This window comes from Hemicordylus capensis, chromosome 3 (assembly GCF_027244095.1).
Source record: "Hemicordylus capensis ecotype Gifberg chromosome 3, rHemCap1.1.pri, whole genome shotgun sequence".
NCBI classification, from domain to species: domain Eukaryota; kingdom Metazoa; phylum Chordata; class Lepidosauria; order Squamata; family Cordylidae; genus Hemicordylus; species Hemicordylus capensis.
This window is the reverse complement of record NC_069659.1, coordinates 147,062,638-147,090,257: the sequence shown is the minus strand read 5'-3', so window position 1 is coordinate 147,090,257 and position 27,620 is coordinate 147,062,638. Positions and strand designations below refer to the sequence as shown.

At 43.6% G+C, this 27,620-nt stretch overlaps 1 protein-coding gene across 4 annotated transcripts in view; it reads left to right on the top strand.

Annotated features, from left to right (window-relative positions):
* The first annotated feature begins 8,577 nt into the window (after positions 1 to 8,577).
* The window catches only part of TPP2 (tripeptidyl peptidase 2), a 61,878-nt gene continuing 42,835 nt past the window's right edge, over positions 8,578 to 27,620 (top strand). The window contains exons 1-8 of one of the 4 annotated variants that reach the window (XR_008319301.1): positions 8,578 to 8,804; positions 13,728 to 13,856; positions 16,713 to 16,808; positions 17,568 to 17,672; positions 20,542 to 20,666; positions 21,733 to 21,896; positions 23,668 to 23,822; positions 26,324 to 26,400. Coding sequence is in view for 3 of the 4 variants with exons in the window: in XM_053308622.1 (XP_053164597.1) it covers positions 8,643 to 8,804; positions 13,728 to 13,856; positions 16,713 to 16,808; positions 17,568 to 17,672; positions 20,542 to 20,666; positions 21,733 to 21,896; positions 23,668 to 23,822; positions 26,324 to 26,400 (1,013 nt within the window). In the remaining variant the exon portion in view is untranslated. The remainder of the gene's footprint in view (positions 8,805 to 13,727; positions 13,857 to 16,712; positions 16,809 to 17,567; positions 17,673 to 20,541; positions 20,667 to 21,732; positions 21,897 to 23,667; positions 23,823 to 26,323; positions 26,401 to 27,620) is intronic. The other 3 variants (XM_053308622.1, XM_053308620.1, XM_053308621.1) reach the window with 3 other exon arrangements.

Here is a 27,620-nt window from a genome sequence, read left to right as displayed (position 1 = left end):
ACTATTTAAGAGATCGTCTTCTTCACCATGAGCCCCAACGCCTGTTGAGATCATCTAGAGAGGTTTGCCTGCGCTCTGGAAGGTGCTCCCGGTTGAAATAAGAGCCTCCTCATCTCCGGCAACTTTTTAAAAGGTGCTGAAGACACATTTATTCACCCAGGCTTTTAATTAGATTTATGTTTTAGATTTTAATGCTGGTTTTAAATGATTTAATGTTAATGATGCCCTGGTACAAAATTGGAACAACATGCTCACCAGGGCAGTAGCCACGATTGCTCCTAAGCGTCCCCTCCGACCCGCTTCAAAACAGGCCCCTTGGTATACGGAAGATCTACGGGGGCAGAAGCGGCAAGGTAGGCGACTGGAGCGCAAGTGGAGAAAGACTCGACTCAAATCCGACAGATTACGACATAGAGCACATTTAAAGATCTATGCTCAGGCGATACATGCGGCAAAGAAGCGGTTCTTTTCTGCCCGTATTGCCTCTGCGAGTTCACGTCCAGCGGAGTTGTTCAGGGTTGTGAGGGGACTAGTATGTGCCCCTCCTTCCTTGAATCAGAATTTGGAGCCATCAGTTACCCACTGTGATGTGTTTAAAGAGTTTTTTGCAGAAAAAATCTCTCAGATTCAGGCCGACTTAGATGGAGACTCCACAATTAATTTGATGTCTGACCTGGAGGTGTCCGGCAACTCCTCTTATGTAGTTCGACTGGATCGGTTTCAGTTTGTGACTCCTGAGGACGTGGACAAGCTGCTCAGAACAGTGAGGCCTACCACTTGTTCTCTTGACCCTTGTCCAACATGGCTTGTTCTATCTAGCAGGTAGGCTATTGTAGGAGGCCTGGTAGAAATCATAAATGCTTCTCTGAGGGACAGCAGGATGCCTCCTTGTCTTAAGGAGGCAATTATTAGACCTCTTTTAAAGGTCTAAAAGAAGCCTGCATTAGATCCCTCAGAGTTGAGCAGCTATAGGCCTGTTTCCAACCTCCCATGGCTGGGCAAGGTAATTGAGAGGGTGGTGGCCTCTCAGCACCTGGAGGTCTTGGAGGAAACTGATTATCTAGACCCATTTCAAACTGGTTTTCGGGAGGGCTATGGGGTGGAGACTGCCTTGGTCGGCTTGATGGATGATCTCCAATTGGGAATTGACAGAGGAAGTGTGACTCTGTTGGTCCTTTTGGATCTCTTGGAGGCTTTTGATACTATTGACCACAGTATCCTTCTGGAATGTCTGAGGGGGTTGGGGGCACTGTTTTACAGTGGTTCCGCTCCTACCTCTCGGACAGATTCCAGATGGTCTCGATTGGAGACTGTTGCTCTTCACAATCTTAGCTTAAGTATGGTGTCCCTCAAGGCTCCATACTTTCTCCAATGCTCTTTAACATCTACATGAAACCGCTGAGATAGATCATCAGGGGATTTGGAGCGGGGTGTTACCAGTATGCTGATGACACCCAAATCTACTTCTCCATGTCAACTTCTTCAGGAGCTGGCATATCCTCCCTAAATGCCTGCCTGGAAGCAGTAATGGGCTGGATGAGGGAGAATAAACTGAAACTGAATCCAAATAAGACGGAGGTACTTATTGTGCGGGGTCAGAACTCTAGAGACAATTTTGATGTGCCTGTTCTAGATGGGGTCACACTTCCCCAAAAGGAACAGGTTCACAGTCTGGAAGTATTTCTGGATCCACACCTCTCCCTGGTTTCTCAGGTTGAGGCGGTGGCCAGGGTGCTTTCTATCAGCTTCGGCTGATACGTCAGCTGCGTCCATTTCTTGAGATGAATGACCTCAAAACAGTGGTACATATGTTGGTAACCTCCAGACTTGACTTCTGCAATGCGCTCTATGTGAGGCTGCCTTTGTATGTAGTCCGGAAGCTTCCATTGGTACAGAACACGGCGGCCAGGTTGGTCTCTGGGTCATCTCGGAGAGACCACATCACTCCTTTGTTGATAGAGTTACACTGGCTGCCAATAGGTTTCTGGGCAAAATACAAAATGCTTGTCATAACTTATAAAGCCCTAAATGGCTTAGGCCCTGGGTATCTAAGAGAACGCCTTCTTCATTATGATCCCCACCGTCCATTGAGGTCGTCTAGAGTTGCTGCCAGCTCGGCTGGTGGCCACACAGGGACGGGCCTTCTCGGTTGCTGCCCCGAGACTGTGGATAACGCTCCCTACTGAGATACAATCCTCCCCACCTCTGACAATTTTTAGAAAGCATCTGAAAACCCACCTCTTCACCCAAGCTTTTTCTGTTCTTTAAATTTTTAAGGTTTTAATTCATGGTTGATTTTTAAATTGTTAAATTGTTTTAAGTTTTTGTATATATTTTAACTTGTTTTATACTATTGTAAACCGCCCAGAGACGAAAGTATGCGGCAATGTACAAATGTAATAAATGAATGAATGAATGAATGAATGTTTTTAATGTTTAAATTAATTGGTTTACTTTTGATTTTAACTGTTAATTGATTTTGTTTTTATTTGTTGTAAACCACCCTGAGCCATTTTTGGAGGGGTGGTATATAAATCAAATAAATAAATAAATACGGGTGTGCAATTCTGGTTTTCGGTGATTCGGCTAATGAGATTTCTCATTAGCTATCATAGAATCCACACACAGAATACCTCTGAAACAACAGAACCCTGTACCCCATGGGTTAGAAACCCATGGGGGTGGTTGGCACCCTATGTGCACTACACTACCACTTGCTTTGGGCCACCCCAGCACCCCCCAAGTGCACTTATGGGGCTGCTGACACCTCAATGCTTCTCTATGGGGAAAAACCTTAAAGACGCATAAACTTTAACAATTCCCCAAAAATCAGTCCTCTGCCCCATCACTCTGAAATTGGGGTGGTAGCCTCCACCCATTAGGCACTACCACCCCACCCCACTCTTTTTGCCCAGATCCCACTCACTGCCCCAAAGACACTAAAACTTCAAAAATTCCCCAAAAATAAGCCCTTTGCCCAATTCCCCTGAAATTTGGGTGGTAGCCTCCAACCATTAGGCACTACCACCCTACCCCACTATTTTGCCCCTAGGACCCAAATTTCGGGCTGACATCACTTCAGACCTTTTTGCATTCAAATCAATGGATGCAAAAACGCGGGAAATTCAGAGATGTCATCCTGAATCACCCGAATTTTTCGGGCCTGAAATTCGGGTGATTTGGCTCGGCCCCGAAAAATATCGGGGGACATCGGGGGTGATTCGGTTTGGACCCGAATCACCAGAAATTGCTCATTTCGGGCACAGATCGTTCTGTGCCTGAAATTTTTTGCACATCCCTATAAATAAACTATGTCGTTGAGGTGTCCCTATGTGTCACTTACTGCAACTGTACCTAATTTGGTTTAAATTGGTTAGACAGTCCATAAATTAGCCCACTTGCAACTTAGATGTTCAAGCAGCCGCAATCTTGAATTGAAGTAGATGACATCATCACACACCACACCATTTGGGCATCCTTATGTGTCCCAACGGCTGTAGCAAATTTGGTTCAAATCAGTTAAGCATTTCACAAGTTAGCCCACTTTCGCCTCAAGTGTTTATGCATCCACGGATGACATCATCAAAAACTACGCCACTGAGGTGTCCCTACAACTGTACCCGATTTGGTCCAGGCATCATCAGGTTGGTGCGGGGACACACACACACACACACACACACACACACACACACACAGCCAGGTGATCTCATAAGCCTACTGGAAAGTAGGCTAAAAATGCCAAAGAATAAAAGGAAAGATGAAAATGAGAGGATAGAATAAAACATTAACAAAGTAAAATTTTAATTAGTTAATATTGCCCTTCATCCTAAGACCCCAGGTTGATTAACAAGATAAAGACAGATCAATAAAAACAGAACAAATACAGCTAAAAGTGTAAAAAGAGCAAAGGACAGCTCATTGGCCAAAAGCCTGGATAAAAGGCAGTCTTCCCTTAGAAAGTAAAGATGTAAAGGAGCGGGAGGGTTAAGTTCAAGCGGCGAGGATCAACAATTCTAGCACAGAAGTCCTCCTTCAAGGTTTACACAGCAGCAGTTTCTCTCTCGCACACCCACACCCCTATCTACTCCCCCCCACACCTATAAGAAAACCCAAACTAAATATTTGTTACCAAATCTATCCCTTAGCTGGAAAAAAACCTGACAATTGCTAAATCATTGTAAACCGCTTAGAGAGCTCTGGCTATAGAGCGGTATATAAATGTAAGTGCTATTGCTATTGCTAATTTAAATATCCAAGACATCCAGCAGGAATGTGCACATATGTGCACATAAATATAAATGCAAACAAATACAAATATAAAAACATACATTTTAAATAAATGATGCATAAATGTAAATACAGACATCAATGTAAATACACTTCAGTATGAATATAATGTAGGCATAGATACCATCCAAGGTTACTTGAGGCAAGATTAAAAAATGAACATTTACTGCTCTCCGACTATTCTATACAGCTCATATGAAATTAAAATATCCCATGCTCCTCTCAACACTTATCTTTATCTGCAACAATTTTACTATTTAGCTATGAATTTCCATTTTCCACATTCAACTTCAATATTATGTCTGTCTTTCAAAGATGTTGTCAATTTGACTAACTTTATCAGTTCCCAGCTTTTAAGTTCCCAGTCCCATACTGTTAAGTCTTTTTGAGTCCTTCCAATGGGCCATAAATGTCAGTCTTCATGTTATTAACAAATGCATACATAGGGCTTGTATCTCTTTAGGAAGTTCTCTAAGATTGTTTAATAAATGCAAATTGATCCAAGCACACCTGAAACACTTTATTTAGTTCATTAATTATCCCAGACTAAAATTTTTGTGCCCAAATGCACTTCCATGAAAAATGAATAAGCCACACTTTCCCACAATTTTAAATGCCACAACTTCCTTTCTCCCTTTTTATATCTCTTTAATTTTCCATGGTGTTAAGTGCCACTACAAACTGAATTTCAAAATATTTTCTACATTTCTTCGTGGCTACTAGATTGGTGGCTATAGGCCAACTCCAACCTCAGAGGCAAGATGCCTCTAAATGCCAGTTACAGGGGAGCAACAGCAGGAGAGACGTGCCCTCACCTCTTGCCTGTGAGCTTCTCAGATGCATCTGTTGGGCGACCATGTGAAATAGGATACTGGACTAGATTAGCGATGTGCATGGAACCAGTTCCATGCACACCCAGGAGAGTGGAGGGGGTTCCTTTAAGGGGCAGGGGAGGCACAGCTTATCGGCCCGCCCCTGTTGTACCACTTTCCATCCACTAGCACTCTTGTAAAACATGGGCATGTTGGGCTACAGCGTGCCTCCTTGCAGCCCCAGTCGGCAGCGCCCCAGAAATGGCCGACACGCATGTGCACGGCATAGTTCTAGTGTTCTGAGAGAGGGAGAAAAAATTATCTATGTCCACTCTCTCTACTCCATGCATAATTTTATACACATCTATAATGTCTCCCAGTAGTCACCTCTTTTCCAAACTAAAAAGCCCCAGCTGCTGTAGTCTTGTCTCATAAGGAAGGTATTCCAGGCCCCTGGTCATCTTGGTTGCTCTCTTCAGCACCTTTTCAAGTTCTATAATATCTTTCTTAAGATATTGGACTAGGACCGATGAGACCCGAGTTCAAATTCCCACTCAGCCATAAAACTTACTTGGTGACTCGGGGCCAGGCACTTACCTCTCAGCTTAACCTACTTCACAGGGTTGTTGTGAAGATAAACATAACCATGTACACCACTCTGGGCTCCTCGGGGGAAGAGCAGGATATAAATGTAAAAATAAAATTAAAACTAAAATACGGTGACCAGAACTGTACGCAGTACTCCAAACGTATCCACACCATAGATTTGTATAAGGGTATTATAATACTAGCATTCTTATTTTCAATCCCTTTCCTAATGATCCCTACCATGGAATTTGTCATTTTCACCGCTGCAATGCACTGAATCAACACTTTCAACAAGTTGTAAAACATGACTCCAAAATTTTTCTCCTAATCAGTCACTGACAGCTCACATGCTATCAGCATATGTGCAAAGTTAGGGTTTTTTGCCTCAACATGCATCACTACACTTGCTTAAATTGAACCACATTTGCCATTTTGTTGTCCATCCCCACAGTTTAGAGATCCTTTTGGAGCTCCTTATAAGCTGCTTTGGATTTCACTAACCTAACAGTGTAGTATCATTTGCAAATTTGGCCAATTCACTTTTTATCCCAACTTCTAGATCACTTATGACCAAGTTAAAGAGCTCTGGTCCCAGTACAGATTCCTGGGGGATTCCACTTCTTACTTCCCTCCATTTTATGACCCCTCCACCATTCATTCTGACAACAATCCTGTGAGGCAGGTTAGGATGAAAGATAGTATCTGGCCTAAGGTTACCCAGTGAGCTTCATGGCTGAGCAATGAGGGACCCAAACCGAGGCATTCCCAATCCTAACCCAACACACTAACCATTACACCGCACTGCCTCACAAGTGTTGGTTTACTTACTTTGGAGTAAATCCCATTTGGTACAATGGGGCTTACTTCCAAATAGACATGAATAAGATGCTCATGATCCAATGGGAAAGGGATAACCTGCAGAATCAAAGCTAGGCTGCTCACCTCTTTTTCTTTCCTTAAAGACTTGTTAAAAAAAAAACAATTAAAAAAAACCACAAACCACCCAAAGAGTAACTAATTACACCCTCAGAGATCCTTCCTCAATTAGTTTCTCTCCCTTCACTGCAGTGCACTCCACGCAGACTCAACTTGGTTTTCTCTCTCTTCCTTGCTCAGCCCCTACCCTACCCCACTAACCCTCACCGTCCCAAGCAGAGCCAGCCCACAGTGTGCTTTTCACCTCCTTGTTCACTCCCCGCCACCCCAACAGCAACACCATTGGGGCCAGGCATGGTCAATCAGCGAGGGGAAGCAAAAGAAAGAAAGAAAAATCATGAAACAACCTATGGAGGAGCCAAGGCTTGAGGAAGGGGATGGAAGGAAAGAACAGGCAGGTCAGGGCATTATGGCACCTTGTCAGAGGAACACTGGCAGCGCTCAGGCTCCCGTTTGTGCAGGGACTGGAGATCCCTTGTGAACCGATATAACAATTTAACGAGCAAAAGAGAGAACATTGTATCTCGACCGAAAACTTCTCCCCCCCCACCCCCCGCAAGGCTCTCTCTCTTCTGTTTGGCAGGCTGAGGGGAAAACTCAACAACTTCCGTTGAAAAATGGGTTCCTCTGCCTTCCCCCCTCCGCTCCTTCTCACCCTACTAAACTCAAATAAAACGTCCACCATCAGCAGGCAAAGTAAGACGTGCGTTAGTGCCTCCTCTCCTTCCCGGCTCTCGCACTGCGCAGGCGCGCTGTCTCTGCTTGGGCCAGGTGGAAGTGTGGAATGAGGGGGAAATGCCTTTTCTGAAAGCTGCTTTGTAATTACTTTGTTCTCATGGAATGGGAAAGTGTCTTTGCAAAAAGAGTGAGACAGAACTCAGGTTTGCACTGGTCAAGAAATGGTTAATAGAGTTTGCAAGTGTGGAATGGAAAATTCCTTGCTGAGTTACTTATCTGCCAAGGACAGACAGGGTGGGGGAAGAGGGTACGGGTGTTGCAAACTTCATTAGCATAGGCATCGAATGATCAGCTTATTCCAAACTGCCCTGCTTCTTAGAATGTGAAAGAATCTTCTCTTAATTTGCTTATCTCTTTTCTGTAAAACCGGAATTCAGAGCAAAGTCCAGCCCTGAGGCAAACACATGTGTTAATGAAATGAACTAATTGGTTCTTGGGCCAAATGTTAACACCCAGATGTGTAACAATGCCAAGGTTTAAAACCCCAAAAACCGGGGGATTCGGGGCTTCTTTCTGGAAGGCCGTGAGGCACCAGGAAGGGGTCACAGCGCTGTAATCAATAAACGGTGACATTGCTTCCTTCAACCATCCTTGTCTGTCTGGTTTGTGGTAACTGGGGTCTCCCAGGTAACAGAAGCAACTCGGTCTCACTCACCCCCACCCCGGCCAGACCAAGCGGCGAGCCTGCGGGGCTTATAGCACTGGGTGGCGGCAGCAGGCGGTGGTGGTGGCCTGGCCGCTTGGCTGGTGGCAAGGCAGGACCGGGCGCCCCTAGAGCGAAGGCAGCCCTGGCCGATGCTATTTACTTATTTATTTATATCTATCTATCTACGTAAACCGCTTTGGAACTTTTGTTGAAAAGCGGTATATAAATATTCATCATATTGTATCCTATTTTGGCCCCTGTCTCTACCTCTGGATCTTCCTCCAAACTCGGACGTTTCCCCTTTCCCATTCCCTCCCGACGGTCCTCCTCCTAGCGCTTCCATTTCACCCTCCCCAGTTTCAATTACCATCGCTACAAAGGACGTTACACTTCCCACCTCCTTCCCCGCGCCCCACAATGTTGAGAAAAGCAGCGCTGGCTGCCTATCCTACCAACCCAAAGGGAACCCCCCCACAAAGCCCCGCGTCAAGAGCACCGCCTCCTCCGTCCCGCCTCCTCTCCCGACTCCGCCTTCCGGCTTCATTTGCGTCTGCGCGCGCGTGCGCGCCCCTCTTCCTTTTGCTCAGGGCGTGCGTGCGTGCCTGGTCACTCTTCTCTCTCTTTGCTTCCCCAACATGGCGGCGGCCGGAGAGGAGCAATTCCCCTTCCAAGGGCTTCTGCCCAAGAAGGAAACGGGCGCTACCTCGTTCCTCTCTCGGTACCCGGAATATGATGGGCGGGGTGTCCTAATCGCTGTTTTAGACACTGGTGTGGACCCCGGAGCGCCGGGCATGCAGGTGAGAGGGGATGTTTTGCTTTTTGGCGGGGGAAAGAAACGCCACTATAGGATCTGATTGTCTTACACACACACACCCCCCACTGTCTGTGTCTCATTCATTCAAACACACACACACACACACACACACCCACCCCATGAATGAGATAAGAAGTTTGGGGTAATTTAGATTCTTATTCATAATAGGAGGAAGACGAATAGCTCTGTGAGAGGGGTGAGTACCCGTAGAAGGACGAGCACGTCCTGTGTATAACGGAAGCTAGGACAACTTGAGACTGAAAGAACACGGTTTGTCGTATAGAAAAAGCAGGAAAAGGATGGAGTCTTAAGGAATCTTAACTAGTGATAGAAGTAATCTAAAGACGTGCATCGAACTTTTCTGCTGCAAACACAGCAAAGAACCTTAAAGGCTGGTGCAGTTTATTCTGTGAGCATCTGTTGAATACACTGCCAGCCACATTTTACTCTTGCTTCAGGATATGCAAGTGTAAAGTCATTCATATTGAGGCAAAAAAAACCACCCCAACTTCACATATACACAGATAGAATTCTCTGTCATGGGATGTGGTGATGACCACTAGCTTGGATCGTTTTGAAAGGATCTTGGACAAATTCATGGAGGACAAGTTTATCCATGGCTATAAGTTGGCTGGAGGCCACTTCCAGCCTTGGAGGCAAGATACCTCTAAATACCAGTTATGGGAGCAAGAGAGAGGACATGCCCTCACTTCTTGCCTCTGGGCTTCTCAGAGGCATCTGGTGGGCTGCTGTGGTTGCTGTACTGTATAGGCCTTGGGCCTGCTCCAACAGGGTTGTACTTGCATTCTTAAAAGCTTGTGCTAGAATAATGGGTAATAGTCTAAAGTCAGAAGAGTGGTGTAGGAATCATGTCAATTTGTTGTGTGGAAGGGTTTGGGAGAATGGGTGGAGGGGCAGTTGGTTGTGTAAACTATGTTGTATAGGTTGATAAAGCTTAAAGGGAACTTATCTATGGTACATAGACAGGGGAAATCTGGCTTAAATTTCGAGAACATAGTTTTATATATGAAACATGATGAAGAATCCTATGACAACTCACAAATAAACTTGTGTTCGGTATTCAAGGCATGCGCCAGTGACATGCTCACATGTTTTTGATGTCCGCTCATTTAATTTTAGATTCTGCTCAGGCTGAATCGGGAAGGTCCCACTCTGAATGCATGTGCATGCACACTGCTTTGATACTCCCACCCAGAACAAAATTTATTCTGCACACAGATGAAAAAAATTAGAGAGAACACTGCTTGTGTTTAGATGAACTTTTCTGTGGAAGCTAATATCATATTAATCATCAGTATTACAAAGATACTTCTCATACACACATTCTGATGTCAGTACAGTAAGGAGAGGTTCTACTAAAATAGTTGTATAAAGTGCAATTGGGAAAGAAATGCAACACTTCTCAAACTTTCTGCACTTGGATGGCGGGGGGAGGGGGGAAGACACCCACATGGTTAGATTCAATATTGATGAGAGCTATAAAAACTCAGGAATGACATCACTTCAAAAGAACTTGTCTTGTTGCAGTGTTTTAAAAAAGCAGAATAAATGGAAAGTATAAGTGCCTTAATGCTAGTTGGTTTTTACAGTGCTACTTACTTAACTTAGAATAATAAATTTCTCATGGTGGAAGAAAGAAACTAGTTCTGCTTTACTAGAGATTGGGTCATATCCTGTAACCATGGTTATGTTTACTTTGTTTGAATACATTTATTCAACACTGTGTGTGCTAATCAGAATTAAATCTCACCTTGACTCACCATAGGCATGAGAAGAAAGGAGGTTGCATTTGTTTTGTTTGAAATTTGGGAGCTTCTCAAAAGTGCTTGGGTGGATTGTTTCTCCCAACCTGGAGAGATGGAGAGCACATGATAGGCTCTGGCAATCTCCTACTAGAGATTAGGGATGTGCACAAACTAGTTCAGGCACTCCAGGGAGGCAGGGTGGGGGCTCCTTTTAAGGGTCAGGGAGGGCACCCTCATTTGCCCCACCAGTCCTCTTTCCCCCAAACGACTGGCACGGGGCTGCAGTCTACCTCCTTGCAGCACTGGTCGGCATCGTACCAGAAGTGGCTGATGCGCGTGCGCACACACGTTGGCCACTTCCAGTAGGATGCTTACTGGGGCTGCAAGGAGGTACGCTGCAGCCCTGCACCAGTGGGGAACCTTCCCTACCCCTTAAAGGAACCCTCCCCCCTCTGAACTGGCTCAACTGCCAGACTTTTGAATCAGTTTGCCGCCCCATAAAAGGAGCGTCGAACCGGTTCATGCATATCTCTACTAGAGATGCCATGAATCTGAGTGTATACACATGAATAATAGATATAGGAGAAGTTCAGGACAGTTTTGAATAGTGAGGATGGGTTGGAATTAAGTTTGGAGTAATTGTATTAAATTTTACCTGGGAAAGCATAGCAGCTGTGTTTGGTAATTACAGCTCAAAAAATTGTAGAAAAAAAATGTCAAAGCTAAGCTGTTTAAAGGGAAAGTACCATCAGTGTTTGGAAACTGAATTTTTATTCATTAGCTTGGAATCTTCACACCCACAGTGTAAATTTTGGGTGGTAAATAGTTTCCTAACACATTTGGGGGAGGGACAAAATTCTGGTGGCTCACATACTGATTAGTGCTACTCATAGAGGATAATACGTTGCTTACATAAGAATGGAGGGACTGCTGCCCCCCTTAAAATATGTCCCTGAGAGTTAGGGACCTTCAGGGACATATTTTCTGGGGATATTGGGGAACAGCAAAATGAAGAGAGGATCAGCAAGAATTACCCGTTCCCCGCATGAGGAAAACATAATTCCCCATGCATGACAGTAGTCAGTATGCAAGCCACAGTTGCTTCCCTCAACATTGATACTCCTGAGGCTTCAAATACATTCCATTACCCTAAGATAGAAAAGTATCATCTTCTTCAGTCTTGTAGAATCTAAATTGGTGTCCAGTTGATTGATTGTCTTGTATAAGTAACATATAATTTAAAAGAAACCTGGGGCACTGGCCATTAGACAATGCTTAATCTTGGTCCTTACTTAGTATTGTCAACTTAAGCTTAGCTTGAGTTGCACTCTTACTTCATGTTTATGTCTACATCTAAAATATATCCTCTTCTTTTGGCTGATGTCAAATAGGAGATCTGATCCTAGCAACAGCTTCTTCCCAGTCGTTTCAAAAAAGATTGGCTGTGTATTTTATCTTACTGGTTAGACTTTTTTTTAGTAAATCTTGTCATGATCTTACCCTTCCTCGCAAGATCTGCCCCTGTTCCCCCCCCCATATCTTTCTGCCTATCCTCCCATGCTGTTGTTTGTGGCAGTATCCTGTTTGTCTGTTTCTCTCAGCATTAATGCTTCCTGTTCCTTCCCACACTCAGGTGGAATGCATGATCCATATCTGTAGTCAACTCGTTATTAAGAAACTCTTCTGTGATTGATGTGTAGGGCAGAAATTCTAGTGCCCTTAATACTCTAGAGATGAATAGATCACGGGTATTGTCTTTGGGTAGTGTCACAGCTTTTCCCTGTTTTGAATTTATTTTCAAACTGCCTAATAGGGCATGATGGATCTTCTTTGGTTCTAGGAGCCACACAATGGATATTTTACAAAATTATCAGACAGTGACTGACATTTTGGGTTTGGGTGGCGGGTTGGTAAATGAGCTTCTCTCCCCCACCCACCTTTATGGGTTACATACAGAACAGAAACTGAGCTTCCTCAAACAAATAAAGACTTTTTAAATAACTCCCCCTCTGATATTCTAGAAAGGAGGACTAGTGCCAACACACTCATCTGAGGAAAGTTGGGGGTGGGGCGGGATACATTTCTCCACATACCCTTTTAACTTGAGTTCTATGAATACATAACGTTTTGAAAGTGAACTACTTAAGCATTATGTACTTCAGTTTCTCTCTCTCAAAAAAGTCATAGGAAAGTTGGAAAGAAGACATTTTCTGTTCTTGGGGAGAACATTTGCATCTCTGTTAGCTTCAGCGGAAGTATCATTGTTTCAAATGAAAGTTAAAAAATTACCTTCAGTAAGAAATACCCAACTACTCCCCTTTATGTTTCCCTTTCGAAGGAGCACTCTGACACTGCTGCCGCCATCACTACCACTGCAATTCCAACCAAGCAACCTGTGACCTATTGTTGCTTTTCCTGGGGTGGTGCAGGGCAGGAGAATACAATGCTGGGGAGTCTGTATGGAGTTTGTTGCTCCTGGTGCCTGTGGGTCATAGAGTGCGTGAAGCTGAAACAGCAGTGCTGAATATCAGCTCATGAGGGAAGGCAGGAAGGGAAAAGGAGCAAAGGGCATTTCCCAGTGGGGAAGAAACATACAGTTTCCTACTGCAAAGCTGCAGAAATCAGTACTTCCTGTCTATCAACCACTCTAGCATGGAGTCCTCCTTGTCTACATCAAAAAACAGCTCCCACAATCTGGCTGCTTCTTGCAATACTGTTCCATATATAAAGAGAAGGGGCCCATTTGTCTACATGGTGAAGCTGAAGGAGCAGGAGGGCATGCCCAGAGAGGGGAGAGAAGACACAGGAAAGGTGGTGGCAGCAGAGAGTAGGATGGGTGGTAGCAGTGGTCTCTGGCCCAGGGGGTGGAATTGCTATGAAGCATTCATTGAACTGGTTTTCTCTAGGTGCCATGGTGACCTGGCATCCAGGTTTTTTGGGCGCTGACATAAGGCACAGACTTTGCTTTTTAAAAAACAACCCTAAATCAACTGTTTTTCCTGAAATCAAACAGAAGAGTTCTGTTTCTGATCACTGTATATATGTGATCAGATATACAGTATGTACAGGCTTTATGCTATACAGTGGAATAATCATAAATCTGTTAACTGCATCTTTATTTTTTGTCCTCTTAAACTTAGATTACAACTGATGGGAAACCCAAGATAATTGACATAATAGATACAACAGGCAGTGGTGATGTAAACACCTCAATGGTTGTAGAGCTAAAAGATGGAGAAATCATCGGTCTTTCAGGAAGAACTCTGAAGGTACAGTTGTTTGGAATTAAACGTGGTGACCTATCTAGTGTTGTCCTCCTGTTGAAAAATCCACAATGCCTGCTTTACATTTGAAAGCAGATAATCAATCTGGATTCCACTGATAGTTATACACAAACCCACACCCAGTGGGAGTCATACTACTTAAACCTGTATTTAAAATAGAGTGATCATTATTGGTGACCTTGAACCTCTTTGGGAGCGGCCATATCACAGGATAGAACATTTGCTTTGCATTCAGAAAGTCCCAGATTCAATCCACAGCAGTTTGAGTAGGTTGGGAAACACTTAGTCAGGCAAGAGTAGCATTGTTACTAAATTAGTCCTGTTGTGCTTTTGCATCTGTAGCATTTTTTGATCCAGTTCCCTGACCACCTGGTAGTTTGAATCTCTAGCTGTTACACATAAATGCCCAATAAAAATTCAAGAGAAGAAAAGAGACTTTTGGGGGGGGGGGGAATAAGGCAAAGATACCATTCTTATTGGTTAAATGTTAAGCTTCTTTATATACATGAATTCCCAACCATTTTGCAGATGTCATAGTTGCCCAAAGTCTGGTGCTCAGGCTGCAACTAGGTGACCAGCCTAAGATTCTGAGTGTGGAACTGGCCTTCTTGCAGACTTGTATCTCTGCTCCCAATCATACAAACTCGAAACCCAAAGGACAGAGTATAAGTTCAAGTTCTTCTACTCCCCCCGCTGATTCTCTGCAGTCAGCCTTTACTCTTAAGTATAAAGGCTTTTGCCTGGGATAGTCACATAAAGCAACCTTATCTCCTGCTAATATTCCATCCTTTTGGTAATTTATTCTTCCAGTCCCATCTCATAAAACAGAATCAACATTGCTTAATAGAAGGACAAAGTGACCTCGTGTATCTGTCAAATTATTTTTAATTAGTTCAACACAGACATCAGCTTTCTTCCTCCCCAACATATTCTTAGTTAGCCCAAATATGCCTAAACACCTAGAGTGCTTTTTCCCAGGTTTGCCTGGTGCACTGCATTCTCTTATTGATCATCATGTCCTGTTCCCCCAGTCAGCTATACCTTCATAACCTCTAAGTTAGATTTTTGAATTGTGGTCTATTTGGGACTTTGGAGACAGTTCTGAGACTTCAGTTGATCCAGTTGAATTGCTAGAATTCTATTGGGTAGAAGTTTACCGATATAGGACCATATAACATATGTCGTAAAATAACATTAGTTTAATGCTTGTTCTAGCTGAATGCAAAATGCTAGTTTTGACCTTCAAAGTTCTGCTTGGCTTTGTCATTGCTTATCTGAAAGAATGTCACCCTCCCATATATTTCCTGCTTCCATACATTAAGAGAGTTTAAGAGACTTTTGCCACAATGGGTGACCAAATGAAGTATAGTGTCTTGTGGAATTCCCCCCCAAATTATGGGTGGGGGGAATCGCCCTGTTCTGGGAGTTTGGCATCCCTTTCAGATAGCAGCTGAAAACCATTTTGTTTTCAAAGGGCTTTTTGACTGAATCTGGCTTTAAGATGGGATTTTTATTTTGTCTTTGTTTGGGACTTTTTGATGCTGTACATAATGTTGTTTTGGCTCTTTTCCACTTTTTGTATTTTATTATAAACCACTCCACTTCCTTTTGAAGTGGTGCAGCAATTTAATTTAAAAAACAAACAAAACAGAGCTCAATCCACTGAAAATTCAACAGACACAAAGTTTGTGCTTGTTCTATACCCAGTGCTATGCAAATATTTTGAAGTTTGAAGTGCAAGACTCGAGACCTAACCCTGTATTAGATCTTCACATCATACTACCAAGTTTTTAGGAGCCTAGATAGTTTGGTAGGTGGCTTCTACTGCAATCCTGTCTGTCATAGCACTTCAGAGAACCGACATGTATTTGCAGAAAAGAGCCATTCATATTCTCTGAGCATTGCTTGCTGTGTCCAGTGCAACTTCTTTAGGCTCATTTCACACAGTGCTAAACCATGGTGCACAAAGTTGTCTCTCCAGCTGTTGCTGGACTATCTTCTCTTTATATTTATTTCTCTAAGATGTACCCATGGCTAATCCCATGTGTTGCAACTCTCACAAGAGTTCAGAGAGCTGCCAGATAGCCATGGGTATGGGCGGGCGGGAAGAAAATGGTGGGCGGGACGGCCGGTGGGGGGCAGGGTGCAGAAGAGGTGGCGGCAGGGATGGAGGAGTGATGGGCGGGTGGAAGAAGGAGGCATCAGCAAGGGGGGATGATGGCGGGTGGGCCAAACGGCAGGAGCGCCGGTTTGGGGGGAGATGATGACGGTGGGCGGGAAGCAGAGAGGGTGGTGCAGCCCCCCTCTGGCCTGCCTGCTGGCCAAAGGACAGGCGCACTGGTGGGGGTGGAGGAGGGGAAGTGGCAGGTGACTGCAGAAGGGGAATGGTGACAAGGCCAGCCAGCCACAGAGGCAGAACGAGCTTGGCGGGGGGGCGCGGAGGACTAGAGCTGAAGGGGGGGGAGATAGGGAGAACTAGGGGTGCAGATGCTCTGTGCCAGGTCAGCTAGTTTTTTTAATTATTATTTTAATGCATGTGTATACTGGCCTATATAAAATCTTAGAGCACTTTACAATTTAAACAGTAACAAAAACCTAGAACTCATATAACAGTTTATAATTACCATAACTTTAAAACATAATAAACAAAAAGCCTGATGAAACAGGCTGTTCATTTAATAACAGCTCCCATTGTTCCTAGCCACTGTGGCCAATAGAGAAGATGTGAGTTGAACTCCAGCAATAGCCGGAAGGCCAAAGTTGTGCAGACCTGGTTTAGTGTTATGTCTAAAACAGGCTATTGTTTGTAGAGTTCTCAGTTGTACTTTTCCCCCGTTTCAGATCCCAACAGACTGGATAAATCCTTCAGGAAAATATCACATTGGCTTAAAAAATGGTTATGATTTCTATCCTAAAGCTCTTAAGGAGAGAATACAGGTAATGCCTCTTCCGATATTCATTCCATACATACATGCTGTAACTTTTTTTTCCCCTGTGTGTAAACTGGCTCAGTTCAGATGTAGGCCCAAGCAGTGTTTTGGCACTGTATGAATGGGCCTGAAATGATTCTTGGGCTTGCACGGTCCTTCCTCCCCCTCCTATGCTACATTGCAATATAAGTATATACCTTACCCCACTTTCTGGCTCTGGCATAAATTGTGGTTTGCTGTTGTGTGTGAACTGGCAGCCTATGGTTTGATGCAAACCAGGACACAAGGAAGGGAACTGTGGCATGTAAGGAGCAAGCATGAAAGCCCAAGTCTGGTTTATGTAGCACCAAACTGTGGCTCAGTGTTATGTCTGAATTGAGCCCTCGTCTATGCACATGGTTGGTGGTTAATTTTTTCTTGCTTTTATAGCAGTGCTTGTGTCACTGCACTCTGATTTGTTCATCCCTAGGCTTCGCTTGTGGAGCTGCCTTTCCCCACTTCTTTCAGAATAGCAGGAGTTGGGGAGAGGCACATGGCTACTCACAACTGCTATGGAAGCATTCTGAAGGCTCTCAGAGTTTCACTTTCCCCCTTCTCTTGACACTTGTTTTCATGTGTCAAAAGAACTGGGGTTTTAAGAGACAAAGTACCTTCTTGCCTCCCATAAATTTTTGTGTTGTGCTTATATTTTGTGTTGTGCAACTTAGTTGTGCTCTAGATTATCTGGATGCAAATGTTTTAAAAAGTTCCTTTCCCCCGATTGTAGAAAGAGCGCAAGGAAAAGCTTTGGGATCCTGTTCACAGACTGGTACTAGCCGAAGCCTGTAGGAAGCAAGATGAATTTGAAGCTGCTCACAACTCTCCTTCACAGGTTTGTACTAGTTGCTTTTTAAAAACAGTTTCATTTGTTGTTTAAACTCTGTTCTGGAAAACAAGTTTGGCCTAGTTAAAAACTTAATTATTTCAGTAGTCAAAATACTAGATTAATATGGAACAAACTTTTTTGTGCTTGAGAGTAGTGTCATTGGAGACCTGTATATTGATTGCTTCCTTTTGCCAGATGGTACAGTATTAGCTTTAAATCTCTGGTTTATTTTTAAATTGTTTTTTGTATATGTTTTAAACTGGTTTTATGCTATTGTTAACCGCCCAGAGACGAAGGTATGGGGCGATGTACAAATTTGATAGATAGATAAATAAATAAAATGTGTATTGCATCCTTAATTTGTACAATGTTTCCATACAGTTAAGTGCATTCTAAGGACTATGTATTAGTAGATTTCATAGCAAATAAATTCTAAATAATAACTAAGTAGCTGCTAAAATTGGTTCATGAGCCATAATTTGTTTATAATGCCCTCAGTCAGGGGATGTAGGAACTGTGGTGAGGTATTGCTTGATCCAGCCTTTTTTGTAGAGTTCCATGTCATGACCAGGGCTAGGAGTGCCTTTTACCCCTTGTTTATGGTACACTAGCTGCCCCTGGAAGAAGGTGGGTTCTAATCTTGGTAAACATCTAGTATTACTCTAGTGCAGTATATTTGGAGCTGCCCTTTCAAGACTGTACAGCAACTTTGTCCAATTAGCTGATGTAGGTCAGAGAAAGATATAATACATTTTTGTTTACTCACCTTTATTTGCTACCAGTGAACTTTCAGACACAATCCAGGGTGCTAGTGTTGACCTTCAACACCCTAATACCTTGGGCCTGGTGTATTTTTTTTTGGTTGCCTTATTTTCCTATTGACCTCTGTACATGTTCTCATTCTGGCTGTTGAGATGAGCAGGTGAGGCCCTCTTCTGGATCCCTCTTTCGTGATAGGGTAAACCTGTAGGTGTGTGAAACAGTGTTTCTTTCTCAAGTAATACCACAACTGTTGAACTCACTCCTTAAGGAGACTGCCTGGCTCAGTTATATATGCTTGTAGGAGGATGGTAGAAGCACTTTTCAATATATGATCGTGTGATCACCAATACATGATGGTCAGGCACATTTTCAACATTTTATTAAAATATGTTTATACCACTTTCCACCTCAACAGAGGGCCTAAAGTAATTCACATGTGAACTCTTTTTTGTTGTTCTAACAAAAAAAGCAGTAATCCCTTGTCTAAACACAGAGAGCTGCAACTTACTTAAAAGGAGGTCAGAGAACACTGGCAGAAATAGCAGAATCTTCAGTTTCCCGCGAGAACACAGTCAAGGGAGTAATGCTATTGCAGAGAAGGCCCTTGGTTAAACATGTGCTTGCCTCATCCCGCTACAGAGTTGGTTGAGTCTACTTTTAATATGCAATGGAACACATGAGAGAGAGGAATAAAGTCCAGCACTTCCCTCCCTCCATCCCCAACACACACACACACACACACACACACACACACACACACACACACCCTAACCAACACCCACACCCCTACCTTAATTTGCCATGCTTAGCAAGTTTAAGCAGTCTTCCTCTGGCTCACTTCTTGTTTTGGATCCGTTCTGGGAAAGTTTGGCAGTAGGGCACAGTGAGGTGGAGAGTCAGGTTTTGCTTATCTTTCTTGTGCACTCTGCTTGATTTTAAAAAATATACCTCCTTCCAGTTCACCCCTGCTTTGTCAGTGAATGGGCAAGCAAACATGCTGTTGCGACTAACATTTAGCTTGGCCCTGTGATCTGCTGCTGTGTTGTGACTGTTTTTCAATTAATATCTTGTAAATTTTAGTCTTTAATTTTTGGAATGAGCTGCTTATTAAGTTTTGAGTGCCTGTTGGGTTAGACATATTTATAGTTATATACTGTATACAATATGCATGCTTTGAAAGCAGACTCAAATCTAGCAGAACTCTTATCTCTTTGCTCCCTTATAAATGTGATAGGAAGACCATTGCCCTAATTCAGGAGGGCTGTGTGTGTGCAGATCTTTTTGCTGAATGCATATGCAGCCAGCATATGATGGAATGCCCACTTTTAAGTCACTGGGTAGGTTCAGGCAAAATGTGGAACCACAGTTTATTTTATCCAAGATTTGTTTAACCTCAATTGGAACCACAAATGATCACTAAATCTTGGTTTGTTTTGTCATATTGTGGTTTGTTTGGGTCCCACCCCTTCTTGCCTCCCACAGCCTGTGCTTGCCTCTTCCTATGTAAGAGCCGCGAGAGGGAAGAGTTACCAAAACAAATCAAGATGAAAACATGTTTGTGAGAGCAGACATCTACAAGACCATGGTTAGGACAGATAAACCAACTTTAAACCTTGGATTCAGATTGTGGTTTGACTGCCGTAGAAACCCAAAATAAACTATGGTGGTTTGGCTGCGGGTTCAGACATACAGACTAATGACCATGAGATGAAATAAATCATGTTCCCTTGTGATGTGTGAACCTGTCCACTATCTCAGTTCATTTACTGCATCTGGATTAGAGCCCATGATTACAAAACAATTTCAGTATATGCTTCCATTACATTGTGTTCACACTACAGAACTATTGGCCACACATTGCTCACATTAATTACATTACTCTGGTTCTGGTCTAGATCTAGTTGCATACAAGCAAGTGATTAACATGTGATTAGGCACAGAAAATATAGATGGGGATGTATATTGGAATGAACATCCATTCAAAACAGTGCAGATGGACTGCATAGTCATTGGGATGCCTATCCAGTTCACACCTGTAGTTCCCAATGCAGCCGGTAATATGAAGATTAAAGATCTGTCTTGAGCATACTTGATGAAGAATTTCATTTTTCAGGAAAGCAAGCTAATAAAGGAAGAGCTTCAGAGTCAAGTGGAGTTACTGAACTCTTTTGAGAAAAAATACAGTGATCCTGGTCCTGTATATGACTGCTTGGTGTGGCATGATGGTGAAACTTGGAGGTAATTTTTAAAAATTATTTCTTTTAAAATAGGAAGATTAATACCTTAATGCCTTATACCAGGGATTCTCAACGTGTGGGTCCCCAGATGTAATTGGACTTCAACTCCCATAATTCCCAACCAAAGGCCACTAGGGCTAGGGATTATGGGAGTTGAAGTCCAATTACATCTGGGGACCCACACGTTAAGAAACTCTGCCTTATACAGTCAGACCGTTGGTCCATCTAGCTCAGTATTGTCTACAGACTGACAGTAGGGATGTGCACGGAACTGGTGACTGCCAGTTTGAAGAGGCAGCAGAACATAAGAACAGCCCTTAAGCTTTAAGGACTGGGGAGGGTGCCTCCCCCCCCCCACCATGTTTTCCCCAACAGCACTGCATGCAAAATCGGTCCTGCGGGGCAGCAGTGTATCTCCTTGCCGCCCCGGTGTGTCGTGGACCAGAAGTTCCCGGTGAGCATGCACACCCGGGAGGATAAGAGCACCCTCCCCAGTCCTTAAAGCTATTCCCCTCTCCAGAACCTTCTTCATGCAAGCATGCAGATGCTCTTCCCAGAGCGACCCCATCCATACGGGCAATATCTTGCAGTGCTCACATATGTAGTCTCCCATTCAGATGAAAACCACTCAGATGATCCTGCTTAGCAAAAGGAACAATTCATGCTTCCCATCACAAGACGTAACAACTTTAGGTTGTAAAATAACACACAATTAGACTTACACCTCTGGATTGTAATGTGCTTGTGGCTGAGAAGCCTCACAATTAACTGCATACTTGGCCAGAGTTGTGCCAGCCTGTTCATGCACCTATGTCTGAAGACGGAATGAAGAAAACGCCTTCTAGTAAGCATGTGATTTGGGGCAGGGTAGGGGGGCCTTAGTTAAGGGATCCTGAAGAGACAATAGGCTATGCCATATCTTGCCCTCTAGGAACTTCTAAGAGAAGTGAAGGGATTAGAAGTACTGCTTTCCTCTTGCCTACATGTCTCAAAGGGGGAGTAGGGAGGGCAATGAACCTTTTTGCAGAGCTGATAATCTAAGGGGTGTGTGCTTCCTCTATCCATAGAGCTTGCATAGATTCAAGTGAATCGGGTGACTTCTCTAACTGCACTGTTCTACGGAACTACAGAGAAGGTCAAGAATATGGTTCTTTTGGCACATCAGAGATGCTGAACTACTCTGTCAATATTTATGATGAAGGGAACTTGCTGTCAGTTGTGACAAGTGGAGGTAAGTTTAATTCTCTGAAAGGAGTTTCTAAGTGACCTTAATTCCTATAGATAAAAAGCTTGAAGGCATGTGGTGGGTAATATGTAAAACCAATGAGAAAATAAGAGACAGAAAATCAAGTTTAGTTTAGTCAATCAAAATGAACCCATTGTCCTAACCTTTGGCTCTGGAAGTCTGCCCTCTAACTTTTAAGGCACAATTCAGGTAAATTTAAACCAACCCAGCACAGTAGGGGGGTGAGTGTTTCACACTGGAATGGCTACAATATGCCCAGATGGCATGAAGATCCGCACACAACTATACTTTAACACATGGAGCTGCATCCACATCAGGGGTGTAGGGACAAAAACTGAAGAATGCCCCCCTTGTTCCCCATCCTCTTTCTCCCCCCACCCCCATATATTTTTTGCAGAAAAACTGTAAGTACATGATGAAAACAAGATTCTTAGCACATGGTTGTATTGTGAGCATTTGCATCATTGCGGGTATGAAGCCAACCAAAAACATAATCCAAGTGGAAAATTCATATCCTGGCTTTGTAAAATGGGAGAAATTTTTCTTGGATAAGGGACAACTGCAAAAGAATACCTTTCTACATGCCACAGTCATGTTAAACATTATAGAAGGATAACATTAAAAGAGTACTGTCAGGGCTATTTAGTCAGACGGTTTTCCACCATGGGAATAATTTTTGAGGGAAGCTATACACAAGATTAGATTAAAACACTTTGTGGCACTAAAATAGATCAAATGTAAGAGGACCGCATATCATTCAAAGAGATATGAGTTCATTATTTTCACACAATGGGCATTGTATATATAAACACAAAAGCTGTGTGTGTGTGTGTGTGTGTGTGTGTGTGTGTGTGTGTGAGAGAGAGAGAGAGAGAGAGAGAGAGAGAGAGAGAGAGAGAGAGAGAAATTATAAAATATGGAATTGTAATCCAGCTAAAACATATTAAAACATATTGGCAATATGTCTGTATTATTAAACAGTTTCAAATGATCCAAATTTTTGTCTTTCGTTTCTTAGAAGAAGTGAAAACTATGTGCAGTACCCAAAAAATTAATTTAAGTTATACAGATCAGCTTAATAAAAGCAATACAGGTGAACCCCATTATCCGCAAGAGTCCTATTCTCCACTACAGCCTTGGATAGCAGACCCAGTGATAACAGGCATTAAGTCAATGGAATTGGTGTGGTTGAAAATTGGGGGGGGGGAGGCAAAAACAGGTGGAAATAATGCAAAGTGACAAAATGTCTCTTTCCCTTAAATTGCTGGCCTCTGAGGTCATTTCCTGCCACCCCAAAATGGTGGGTACATGGGAAATTGACCCCCCCCACACACACACTCTCTCACATGCTGAGATCCGCGGATGTCAGGTCCACAAATGGCGAGGTTCACCTATACAACTTAAAATGTTTATATATTGATTAAATGATTAAGTGCTGTCAAGTTGGTGTTGACTCCTACATCACATTAATTTTATTGCTGAAATATAAAATATTTTCTTTTGTGACTTTTGGATACAGAGTCATTGATGATAAGCTACAGAGTTTATCAGTTCTGAAGCACAGAATGCTTCAGGCAGACAGCTTTTACTGTGTGAAACCAATTCTTGATATATTTCACTTGTGAAAATGCTCTTTTTCCTGCGCAGTTTGTTACCATTAACACTGCCCTCCAAAATGTAACCATTTTGGAAAATGAGGGCAGTTGTATTTCATCAGTATGTTCAGCTCTCTGTATTGCTATATTTGTTCTCTCAGGAGCACATGGAACACATGTTGCTAGTATAGCTGCTGGATATTTCCCAGATGACCCAGAACGAAATGGTGTGGCCCCTGGGGCGCAAATTCTTGCCATCAAGATTGGTGATACAAGATTAAGCACAATGGAAACTGGAACAGGCCTTATAAGAGCCGTAAGTATTAGTTGGGGTATTTGGCCTTGCCATATTGAATTAATCTTGCGGTATTGAATACTATATTTAAATCTGTTTCTTGGTGGGGAATGCAATGTTCCCAGGGTGTATGTTTGACTCCTTTTCTCTTTGCAAAGGAAACAATAGTTTAGTAAGTTTTAGAAGAGAGCATGTACATTACAACATAGAAATAATAATCTATATATTTATTTCTCCCAGGTGTACCCGTCACTATTCCCATGTGTGGCAGCTCTCGTGAGAGTTTGCGAGCAGCTGCTGGGCTAGCGATGGGGACAGGGAGAAAACGGCTGCTGGGATGAGCAGGTGGCAGGCCAACCCTACCCAGATGCCAGGATGAGCAGGCGGGGGCGGGCTGCAGCCACCAGCTTGATGAGGCGGTGGCGGACTGGCCCAGCCGAGCAGGCAGGAGGAGGGGCAGGGCCGGCTTGAAAGCTGGCCAGAAACCGCAGCCAGGCGGGAGAGAGAGGTGGGCCAGCAAAGGTGCAGATGCTCTGCACCCGGCCCAGCTAGTTACTTCGTAATTTGTCTATGTATGGGAAGAACCTCTTCCTTGTGCTTTCTGTCCTGTTGTGCCACCTGAGATTGTGGAGATCTCAAGAATGGAAGTGCTGTTCTGAAATAGCTCAGCATCCCAAACTCGGGATTCCTTAGAGAAATTAGTGTATATATGACGAACACGAGTTGGGTAAAAATAGTCTTGAAATGGTCTAAAAGTAGACTCAAGTTGTAAGTCTAATGACAATAGCAAAGATCTCCATCTATCTATCTGTATATATAATTCTCCTGGGTGTGCCTTGGAATGTGCGTCCTGGTGCCCAGCTGATTGGCTGGGCAGCAGAGGCGCTTGATTGGCTGAGGCGCACCCAGGAGGATTGGTTGCCCGCGGGCCCGGCCACAGAGGCTAGGCAGCAGCGGGCCGTAAAATGCTCAGTGCGGGTAGAGGGGGAGAGAGGGCAAGAGGGAGTGGGGAAGGAGGGGGGAAGGAGGGTGAGAGAGAGAGTTGGGTGGGAGAAGGAGGGAGGGCAGGGGGGGAAGGGAGGGGGCAAGAGAGAGTAGGGCAGGGGGGAGGAGGACAAGAGAGTGGGTGGTTCCCTGTCCCAAAGGGGCTTATAGACTGAATACTAGCAGCAGCCACTATGAGGGACATTATGCTAGGGACAGTTGCTCTTCCCTTGCTAGTTATGAGATCTACTACTTTAAAAGACACCTTTACTTAATTAGGCATTAGACCAACTTGGAGCAAAGCCTGAGTGTAGTGTTGTCTTCTGGATAGCTATTTTCTCATTACCCTCCCATTTCGCCCATCTGTACCATTGCTGCCAGTGGTGGTACTTCTGACCAGTGACACCCAGCATAAAATGAATGAAGGTTTTGATTGATTGATTGATTGATTGATTAAGTGCTGTCAAGTTGGTGTTGGCTCTTAGCGACCACATAGATAGATTCTCTTCAGGATGATCTGTCTTCAACTTGACCTCTCAGTGGTGCATTCATTGCTGTTGTAATCGAGTCTATCTACCCTGCTGGTGGTGGTCCTCTTCTTCTCTTTCCTTCAACTTTCCCCAGCATTATGGACTTCTCAAGGGAGTTGGGTTTCTGCATAATGTGTCCAAAGTATGATAGTTTGAGCCTGGCCATTTGTGTCTTGAGTGAAAATTCTGGATTTTCTGGACAGTATGAATAATGCTGTACTAGCTATTTTAATGCCCTAAATCCGTTCCTGTCCTTGGCCTTCACACAGTGGCCCTTGTTTTTATAAAGCAAGTGCATGTAAGATTCTGAATGTATTTTGGGTTGGATTGCAGAGACCTTGTGTGCAGTGGATATATGGAGTAATTTTAGTTACTGTAAGGAGGGAATGCACTTGTCTATTTAAAGATATATTCTCGCCCAAGAAGCACCTGCTATTTTGCTCAGGCCTCCTCTCTTTACACCGTGATGGTTGTGGTGGGGAAACAATGTTGGGAGGAAAGCTTCAAACGCATAATGAGGCACCGGGAGAGATGCCAGAGGGTGGCACAGGCCAGGCAAAAGGCAGTACTGTTTTTAGTCTGCCCTCCCAGCTGACTGGCCTCTTTTGGGTAAGTGGTTCACAGAAACATGGGTGTGAGGGCTGAATATATATATTTTTTGCATTCATTCATTCATTCATTCAGTTTTTATACCACCCTTCCGGAATGGCTTAGGGTGGTTTACAATTAAAACAAAACCATTTATGATCATATATGATCAAATGACCCTAACTGCTACCCTAATTGAAAGGATTAATTGCTATGTATCTAAAATACTGAGTTGGGTGTTCAGGGTTTTGTGTTTCTGAAGACGTTTTATTCTAGAAAATAGTAAATGAAATAGGCCTGTCTACTTTTTAAGTATCTCTGACCCTTAGTCAAAATGCTAGTTAGTGATTAGTAACAAATACACACGTGATGTTATTACACATATTACAATTTTGAGTGATCAAATTTTAATTTTAACAGATGATAGAAGCCATAAAATACAAGTGTGACCTTGTCAACTACAGCTATGGAGAGGCAACCCACTGGCCAAATGCTGGGTAAGTGGGCTATGTGTTCTTGACCATTACTTTGTTCTATGCCAGAGATGGACAGCTCCTTCAAGTCTTGCATTCTTTAACAATTAGCTGGTCTCTTCATTTACATTCGCCGTGCCTTGGACCATTGGCGCCATTCCACTTCTAAGGCCTAAGGCATAGGATAGGTGCAAGTTAGATAACTGTGCTTAGCGAAGAGGTGGTTGCTGCTGGAGGAGAGCATACAGGGAACAAGAGAGTAAACAAGAGAGTAATCTCTTGTGACTACAAGAGAAAGATTATGAAATAGCCGAATCTAGAGTAGTTGTAATCCAGTACATTTAAGAAAAGAACTACAGAAAACTAGTGAGTTTTCCAGTTAAATGTGTCAACCAGCCACAGAGACCTGTAAAGAAACTGCAAGAAAATTGGGCTGAGCCACAGTAAAGTAATACATTTAGGGGGCTATAGTCTACATAGCAATGCCATTGGGCTGCTTAGTGGGGATTCAACTTTGGGACCACCTGTTGAAGAACCCAGTCGCCAAGTATAGTCCAGTGGCTTGAAACTGTTCTTCCAGAAATGCCATTTGTGTTAAGTCTTGCATCTGTATATACTTTGGAAGCTTCTTGACAAAAGGTGGTTACATTGCTAGGTGACTCATGGTCTGTGTCAACACCCACTTTCAGTCAGTGACATGCTTGTGTTTGCTAGACAACTTGTTAAGCAGGGGGTTTGCCAGTGATCCTGGATACTTATAGAAGAGCTGTTTATATGCCATCGCTTCCTGAAACTGCCCACTTTGCATGGGACTTTGTGCCCATTCTGCATCTCAAGAGTGATGTCATACTGCTGAGTAAGTGGCATTAACTGCAGAGAAGTGGAAGGTGTGTTGCAAATGACAAACGAGAGCCAATCGGGATGAGGAGATTTTACCGGTTCTGGATGGGGTTGCACTCCCCTTGAAGGAGCAAGTACGCAGCTTGGGGGTACTACTGGACCCGGCTCTGCTTTTAGAAGCTCAGGTGGAGGCGGTGGCCAGGGGTTCCTTTGTATGGCTTCGGCTGGTGCGCCAGCTGCGTCCCTTTCTTGAGAAGGCAGATCTGGCCACAGTTACCCACGCCTTAGTCACGTCGCGGCTGGATTACTGTAACACGCTCTACGTGGGGCTGCCCTTGAAGAATATCCGGAAACTGCAGCTAGTGCAAAACGCGGCAGCGAGGGTTTTATTCGGAGCTGCCCAC